We start from the raw sequence: 9763 nt of genomic DNA on the forward strand, positions 1-9763 counted from the left end.
CTAACCCAGAGAGTTTCCAGTTTCCAAATCCCATATATTTTTACCAAAAGGATTAAAGTTCTTGGACACACTGAAAACACTTCAATGGATAACATTAGAACATTCAGGCCCAGCCCCACATACCCAATGAAGAAAAGCTACATTTTTTTTTTTTTTTTTTGACTCCAACAAAAATAAGAAGTGGTTCCTTCTCCAAGACTGAAGCAGACTCAAGGAAGCCTAATGGTTCTCTTTTGCCCCTTTTTAAAGGCAGAATTGTGCAGGTCTCCATTTCTTCAGGAAGTGGGGGATATTAAGCAAAGAAAAGAAAAGCTCATTTCTGGAACAGGTAAAGGATCATACTGTTAGTACTTGTCTTAACAGACTTGTTGGGCCACTAGCTGAGGCCCTAATACTATGTACACATTTACACTAGCTGCTGAGTCAACTATAGATCTAGTCATGCTGCAAGACACAGACATTGCCGTTCTGACTCTCACCTGCAATTCAGGAAAACAAGGCAATGACTTTTTGATCTGCTCAAGGCCTAACAACTGTGAGCTGGAAGTAGAATTCAAGAGACTTTTGCTCTCCAGCTACCAGTAATCTCCAGAGATAAACTAAACCATTTACACTTCTAAGCACTAACTTGGACACAAGAAGCACAGATTATGACAAACACACACAATTAGCTTTAAAACACTACCAAGAGACTGGATAAGCTATTATCTTTCCAATTGACAGAGCTAACATAAAAAACCTTTAATAACAGCTATCTTTTTGCCCGTACTCACTAAAGGGAGCACTTAAAGCCCTACCATGTTTTAGGAAAGCCTACTACCAAGCCCAGATTACATACAAGATATAATTATTACAGTGTTTTTTCAGCAACTAACACTTCACTTACTTTTAAGAGCAACTGCAAAACCAAATACTGTTTCTAACAGAAATCCCACATGCAGGACTGCTTGTGCTAACCTGATGAATTACAACATCCCTAACCATTAGTTATATATCTACCATATTTAAAGCAGAAAATGAACTCTCTGCAAATGGTTCTTTCAGATTGTCAGGTTCCTGCTTGGCTTCTAGCTAATATAGTCTTTTAAGTCTTAATTATTTTTATCTAGTTTTGTTAATACTCCCTGTAAGTCGAGGCTCTAAAATAACATTAGCTAAAGAAGTTTCCTGTTCCATGAGACTGAGCCAACTGGTTGCACTCAAAGGAGCTTTCCACCTTCTCTATAATCCTCGTCCTAAATTCAGCTCACCTGGGGAAATGATGAACTCCAACAGGCTTAATAATTATCCATTGGCTGCCTTAAGGTCTAGGCATGTGACTCAATGCCTAAAGAGATTATCGAGCTTGGTGATTAAATAGGCCCAGCAAACCTGAGAGCTGTTCCCAGTCCTACTCTAGAAACCTTTAAGTAAATACTTTAGTTATCCTGGTGCTAAATTTCCACTTAACTTCATTTTTTAACACCTTATCTGTTGCCAAACAGTACTAGATATTTAGTTTCTTCACCACAATGATTATCTTATTTTTTATGATGGCTTAATGTAAAGTGTTAATCAACCAAACCATTTGGAACTCAGGTTACCTATAATGAGGAACACAAATGTTAAATTAGAAATGTGCAACATTTCCCTAAGATAATGAATCTTTGAGTATTCCATGCAAAATGAGAGGGTTTCAACAGGAATAACACTGGAAGTAACAGTCCAGCCAATAACAACAGTTGAAAGAGTCTCTTATAAGGATCATGACTTAAAATTCTTTCATGCAAAGAAATGATTAGTATCCATTTCCATGTTTTAGATGAGTACTCCAAAGGGCAAGATACCATACAGAACATATAAGGCAATTCTATCTTTTTGAAATTAAAAAGCCCAAATTACTCCTGGTTTTTGTTTGTTTACTTTGGGGGGAATTAAACAGTTTTGATATTTACCTTCAGAGTTTTAGACTGCAAATCCTAAATTCAGAAAATCATTTCCCTTCACTTTCATGTACAGCAGCTAAGCACTACAGCTAAGCAGCCAAAAGTCACCCTTTTCCTCAGTATCTGCTAGTGAGTGATGCAGCCCATAGGCACTCAATGCACTGATGTTTAGAAACCCACGCATTGCATAGAAAAGTTGAAGGGCTAGCTTGGGACCTCAGGGACAGTACCTAATGTTAGATGCTATGTCATTTTCCCTTGTGAACCTAGTAATTTTGGTATCACTACTAATATTTACTTCCATTGTGAGGAAAAATGAAATAGTGTGTCTGACTGAGAGCCTCAAAAGGAAGTTGCTAAACAAATGCAAAAATATATTTAGCATCTGCTTAAGAATCTCCATGTGGACCTGATTTGTGTGTCATCCTTTGGATAGACCTTGCATAGGGCCCCGCAATCTCCTGCTGTGTTTTGCAACAGTGCCTGAGAGAGAGAGAAGTTAGGAGAGGGTGATTAGAATATTTCTTTGCTATGCTGGAGAAGGCTCTTGGTTGTTTACCAGGCTGTTACTGAGTAGTACAAAAATTTTTCTTAATGTCATAATTCCTGGACAAAACTGTCTGTCTAAACATTTAAATAACAAAAAGCAACATCATAAAAAAATGCATAAAGAGAGGCATCTGGCTAGAAAACCTTTGCAGCTATAAGTAAGAGAATAATCTTAAGGGATATAGAAACGTTTCTGTTTTGAGCATTCTTACCCCACTGGACTGTTTCTTTGTTGGAGAAACAGCTGTTCAGCCCCTTTCCTGGTAGATCTTTTCCCTGCTTGAACTCCTACTATGTCACTTGAGCTCAAGTCTGCTTAAACAATTTATTGTCAGTGTTTTCTTCAAGATCTTAGATGCCCAGTCTTTGCTAGGTGGTGTTATTTTCCATCTTCCACAACAAATTAATTTATTCAAATGTAAAGACTTTTTGTTCATATCACAGTCATGCTGTAATTTCATTTTTGCTCATACTTTACCACACTACATTTACCTAAAAGGGTAATACTATCATTTGCTTCTTTGAAAATATATTTTATTAAATGACTCCAGTATTTTAGTGATACACAATAGGATTTTTTGGGATACAATACTTTTAGAGGCATACTTTCCAATACCTCTATATGATACTTCTAAATGATTTGTTATTATTCTAACACGCACTGGTTGTCAGGGATTATATTACTTTCTATTTATGTATTATATCTTCAGAAAGCACTCCACAGGCTATACAAGGATCACTAAATTAAGAAAAAGAACAAGAACACTTATAGTGGAAAAGCTGCACAGTTATCTGCATAAAGCAAGGCTACACAGCAATTTGTAAATAACCAAAAAGGGAAAAACAGTGCAGGATGGTTTAGCAATTACCATGTTGGACTGAAAACTGAAGGACTGGATTGCAACCTTGGCTATACTATTGACCTGTTACTGACAGTAGTGAATTTGCAGTAGCTTTCTTGGACTCTTTGTCTTCCTCCCTTCCTCTAGTTTGTGTCATTGCCAGAAAGCAGTCCTTCCTCTCATGTAATGCTACTCCACTTAAATAACTGGAGGAGAATTTTAGTTGGAATCAATGGCATTTTTTGCCAGGATTCACCATTAATATCACCATCTTTTTAAAAGTCTATGAGATTTTCAATTACCATAACTATTCAGAAGGCCTTCCACTTATCTGAAAGCTGCTATTAGTCAGAACACACCTTTTACTACCAGGGTCACTAGAACAGATGTCAGGGCAAAATGCCTCCTACTGGAACATTAATACTGATTCTTGAGCATGCTGAGATCCCAAACATTACTTTATGGAAAGTGGAAAACTGGTTTTTTGATATTATTTATCCATATCTTCTTGATTTTATTATATCTGACCAACTTCAGCAAGTGAGATCATCTCTGTGATCACATTTGCTTTTCACCCTGCAGAAACACAGCAGAGAAGTGGAGGTCAGTGATTGTAAAAAATATTAGGTAACACCTTTCATATCAACATTTTTCTAAAAGAAATGGACACTATGAGGAATATGATACATAATCTCTCTCACAAACCAGAAGTTCAGCTGCCTCTGAAGCACAGTGTATATAGCAGTAAGATAGTATAGTGTAAAGTGTAAGTGCTTACCAGCGAACCATGACAACACTCATTTAAGTTTTAAGATCAAGATTAAGAAAAAACTTCTATATATACATGATTTTGTTAAAAAATACATTCACGGTACCTAACATTCATTGTCCAGATGATCAGGTGCTTTTTTTTTGTGTTACTTACGCTAATTTTCTGCTTTGCACAGTGCTGAATCCAGTGAAGGAACAACTCCTGCTGATACCACCGCCATCCCCAGGAGAGACGAATGTCAGTTTGACCGACATGACTGCCAATCAGCAAGTCTACTGGCTTCTAAAATAAAAGGAAAAACAGATGAGTCAAAACCTACTTGGCAGTTCTGGCTTAGACCTGTGCTGTTGCAAGTGCTGAGCTGCAAGAAAGGGGAAAGTCAGAAAAACAGGCAGTAGATTAAATAGAAAAAAAAAGACTTCTCTGCTATACAGGTTTCTTCTGTTGCCATCCACAATACAATTAATAAAGTACTAAACAGTGCAATGAAATCTCTTATGCCCTCTGCAATTGCTGATTGATTTTACAAATTCACTATGTAAAAGCCAGAATAACCTCTATTCACAGTCTGTCTGCATTTCTGATTTTTAAAAAGCCCTGTAATTGTCCCACTGTTTAAGGAGTTCACGCCAACCCATGTATTTCCAAATCAGTTTGAATGCCAGAAAAATACTTAAGCTCCAGACTTAGTCAGGTCCAAAAAAATAGTTCTTTGCGTCTGTGCAGAGCCACACTGAAATCAATGGTAGAATTGGCTGAGTGTGGTACTTAAGCCCAAGGCAGAAATCTGGTTTCAACAGTAAATTTCAGGTTCATGCTCCTCCTCTGGCAGGATTTCCTTTGGATTGCTGTCTTCTGTTTTCCATCAGTCAAACTTTTTTGCTTTCTGGAGAGTTGTGTTCTGTGCCATATGTCTATAGAATCCAAGTTACAATATAAGTAACAGACATATCTCTCAAAGCAGCTGTAGAAAATCACCCGGACAATTAATATACAGCATTCCCTTCCTTTTCCCCAAAGCTGGTTTAATATAAACACCGCAACTTGCAGCTTTGCTTTAATTGTTTTAATGAGGCCAAAATGAGGGCCAAATCCTAATTTCCTCTCTTAGTTCTTACTTCTGACTCACACAAAACTCCATTTGAAGTTGTTGAGAATTTTTAACTGATTAAAAGAAAAAGCTGGGGTATCTATTTGTATAGAGAAGTACAAACGACAACAAAGACCTCCACATGGAGATGCTCCATGCAGAAATTTTTCCTACATTATAGAACACACTTTGAAGATTAGTGAGATTACCTAATCTATCTGTGTAGGTACTGGAAAGAAACATCTGCACTAAACCCCTATTCCCCCCACATTATTCCAGCAGCATGGGTGCAATTACTCAGGGTAGAAGCCATGAAGTGTCAGGGTAAGACTTTTCCTGGCTCTGCCACTAACTTGGAGAGCAACCTAACTCAATGCTCTTCCAGACTGCATACAAAGATCTAAAAGGTTGAACTATCCTTCCCAAGAGGGATGAGATTGGAGCGTTTTGCTGATTCTGGGCTAGTCTACAAGTACAGGGCATTACTGTAAGTGACTATGCTTTAGTTATCATTGTCTACCAAGGCAGTCACTAAACTGTTATGGATTTCCACAAGCAGAGATCCTGTTGGCAAGCGAGAACTGAGAACTGATCGTTTCTTTAGAAGCCATTCAGTTAGTGCCCTGAGCTGAGCTAAAAGACTCCTGTTTCTACAAGATCTGCCAAGCTCATGAACACATCTGTGAAAAAATAAAATCAGGCAAAGCATTTTAGAAGAAGATGTGAAAATGATACATTTGAGGCAAAAAGCTACCTTGCTTTGCAAGCTACCTAGTTTGTTAAATAGAGAAAAAATCTTGGGTATGGCTAGTGGTTTTGTATCTAGTGCACTGAAGCCCACAGGACTCCATAGCTCCAGTAACATCAACAGAAATCTGTTACATGGACAAATTTAGGTGCACCTTAATCACCTTTAAATCATACTCTACAGCACTTATGCTCTGTTGCTTTGAAACGATGCCTCCTTAACACCCCTAATCAGAGAGCATACTTGAACCACATCACAGCTGAAGTTTCAAAATATTTTCCATTCTTTCCTCTGGTTTTCAGATGCTTATGTCTGTGAACAGTCACCCCATCAAAAGGATCAGTAGACTAAAAAAAAAAAAAACCATGCAACTTGCTGAAAAATGTCATTGCATAACAAGCTGTTAAAGGAAGAAATAAAAGGAATAGCCTCACGGTTATTGACCACATCCCTCCTGAAGGCTGAGCCAGATTCCCAGGATCCATTCCTCAGCTCCCTAACCTGGGAAGCTTATTTCTTGAGACAGGACAAGGAAAGAAGTGCAGGAAAAGCTTTTCTGACTTCATAGGATTCCTAAGACCTGTATAGCAAGAGAACAGAAGCTTTTCAAGCACAAAAATAGGAAGCAAACAAAACAAAAACAAAAACAGAGAGACCCTTGACAGGGAAAGTGACGTGGAAAATGCTGAGATGACTTCTGAAATACAAGTCTGTGGTACAGAACTCTCAGCATGAAGAGTTACATTTGAAATGTACAGACCCTCAAACCTCAGCTGGTGAAAGAAATAAATTGCTTAATCTGCTTAGACTTGATTCTGTTGCCACATATGTATTTATAAATCAAATATAATTTCAGACTTTAAGAAAATATTGCAAATTAGTAGAAATGAGAGATGAATTGGACCTCACTTATGCACAGCCATAACTGTTCAAAAATACTTATGGGTTGTTTGGTTTTGACAGCACAAAGCTCAGCCCTCAAGGCCACTGACTGTGTCATGTGCAGCTCCAACATATAGCTACGTTCACATGCAATTCACAAGCACATTTTCACAGTTCCTTCCAATGAGAGAATCTGAATAATACTAGGAAAACAATGTTAAAGAAGTTATCTTTCTTATTTTAAAATAATGTTGATAAAGTCAAATATCTCATGGTACACTCTGGCACATGTATTTTGGTAGTAACCTAGAAATCTAGCAGCTCATTTCACACATCGGACTAGAAGGCCATAAGAAGAATGTCTTGACAACATTTTAATAGTAAGAAAGATTTATACATGCAGTTGTTTAAACACAGGGTTTCACTAGCCAGAGTGTCTGTACAAAAGTGCTGAGCTATGTTACAACTGCCCTGAGAAAGAGCATCTGGACGTGTCTTCAATTTCAACTGTCCCTTTAGGCTAAAAATAAATCAGATAAGGACCCCCCCACAGCCCAACAAAGCTGAGCTCCAATCTATCTTCCAACCTGTAATCTCTGCTGGGTAGGTCAACGTCTTCAGATCTCTTAAATGCCAGGATTATACCCTGGGGAGCAGAGGTACTTCCTCACTTTTAATCTTCCCAAAAAGCACAGAATGTGGATACAGTAGCTAGCATGGGGCTGGCATGTGTCGAGTACAGGAACATCAGGCCAAACTGATGGAGTCTACTGCCAGGGGTGACAGAAACACTGAGCTACTGGGGAAAAAACAAAAGCTTGAATCAAACATAATGTTTCTGAGTTGTAAACAGACCTCTGAACTGCTGGATGCTTATATACTCAAACACATTAATACCTGCAGTGTTGTAAGATTGAGATTTCAGGTCTTAGAAAATATATTTTTAATATAAATCAAAAGAGTTGTTTGTTTTTTTTTTCCAAATTAAAGGAGTGTGTTTGTCCCTATTTCAATGAGTTGCCATATACCAGTAAAGTATTAGCATTTAGCCTTCAGAATTACCAATTATCCAGACATACAGGACCAAACATTTGATTTTCTTTGCAGCAGTAAGTACACTCAAACTGCGTGTTCTACTTAATCTGTTAGTATCAGGGTATTCCTCGAGCCAAAGGACCTTGATCTTCTACAAACAAGAAGTTGGTGTCTGTTTGTGTTTATGGCTAAACTTTTCCTACCCTAGTCACATACTTAATTGTTTCTGGACACAATGGTTTCAACAATTTTATGAGGAAAATATGACTCACTGACTTCTTGCAAAATATTTCTGCTTGTGTTTTGTACTTTAAATTAGTAGCCACGATTTTCGTCTAATATCTTTGAGAGGTTCACTTGAATTTGATGAACTATTGCTAGAGTAAGATATTCATGCTTTCTTAAAATATTATAATGTGCCATTTGAGAATGACCTGTTGGTTAAGAGGCAAACACTTGCTCCTAGTTGTGTATCTGCAAAAAGTGTGCCAGACTTCTGGCTCCTTCAGCTGATTGTGGATACACGCATCAAGGCGATAGCCTGGGCAACAAGTACGCCAGAAACTGCTGTTCCCTGGCTTCAGCAAGCAGCAGCTGCGTATTGCTCACAGAATAAAAGCCAGGTAGAAATCAAGTAAATTATTAGTCACCGTAGAAAATAAACACAGTGAAAAATACAAAAACTATTAAATGCCAATGGCAGTAAAGTGGCTTTAGGATCACGTTTGTGATTCTGGACAAATCATGCATCGTGACATTTTGCCTTATACCACTTGATGCTTTCTCCTTGATTATTCTTGTAATTTTTATACATAATTTTATTTGGAAATGTTACATTAGCTTTACTTGGGATTGTGGTAGAGCCATTCTATCTTCTAGTTGTGTAAACCAAAGAGTTGACTTCATTTTGTACTATCACAACATAATCCTCTTCCAGAGACATTCTCTGGACTTTAAGAATGATCTGTGATTCCAACAAATCATCTGATATTTCAAAAAAAAAAATCTTTGTTCTAAGTTACTAATTTCACTTCCCCGAATTTATTATAAACTCCAGTACAATATCTTTTTTGCTGTTGTAACTGCATTGGCAGTAGGGTTTTAGCTGATAGAAATACTGCAAGCACTTAATAGGTGAAAAGACAATCCTGGCATAATAACATCAGAAAACTTTTAAAGTCCAAGTTAAGATCTAAATTTTTCTAGCATCATATTGATGTAATCATAATTATTTTTCTTCCTATCATTTATTTCAAAACTCAGAAACAGTGTAGTTAGCTAACATTTCTGGCTGCTTCTGACGGGTGGTATCCACTTCAAAACACTTGCAGCAGACAATGACATTTGAGTCTCTCATGATACCGATTAAAAAAAAAATCAGATTGCCACAGCGTATTACAATAATGTCAGACTTTCTGAACAGTCTTAGGGCTGGTTGGCCTGAACCACTGAAGTTTCCTGTGATTTCAGTGTACCCTGGAACAGGCTGGAAATTTCTAGATCTTGGCACTTACTTTGCAGCATTGGGAATCTAAAGAATCCACACCATTAAATTTAATGAAACACCTGAGATGTGATAACGTCATGACTCAGCCCTAATTACTCTAAAGGTATATGTAATGAAGGCTGACAGAACAACGAATGAAGTGACCATCTTATGTACAGCACAGTGTTGAATCCACTGGGAAAATACACACTATATTTAATCTTTGCTCTCGAGCATTCTTTAGCAAAACCATTGACCTCAGTAGCAATGGCTACTTTGCTAGATAAACATTCCAAATTTATGATGAAGGCCCCTTAACTTTTTAGCATTTTTGTTCAATTATTAAACGAACATTCTATTTATACTGTTATTGGCAGAACTAAGAAAAAAAAATGCGGTTATTTTTCTAAAGATTAATGACACTTGAATTAGGA

General features: G+C 37.4%; 1 protein-coding gene across 1 annotated transcript in view; it reads right to left on the reverse strand.

Moving 5' to 3' along the window:
• The window catches only part of RIPOR3 (RIPOR family member 3), a 30278-nt gene extending 25936 nt beyond the window's left edge, over positions 1-4342 (reverse strand). Inside the window, exon 1 of the mRNA XM_032198347.1 lies at positions 4242-4342. Coding sequence (XP_032054238.1) covers positions 4242-4342 — 101 coding nt within the window. The remainder of the gene's footprint in view (positions 1-4241) is intronic.
• Between the last annotated feature and the right edge of the window lie 5421 nt (positions 4343-9763).

The sequence above is a fragment of the Aythya fuligula genome, chromosome 16 (genome assembly GCF_009819795.1).
Source record: "Aythya fuligula isolate bAytFul2 chromosome 16, bAytFul2.pri, whole genome shotgun sequence".
Taxonomy (NCBI): Eukaryota; Metazoa; Chordata; class Aves; order Anseriformes; family Anatidae; genus Aythya; species Aythya fuligula.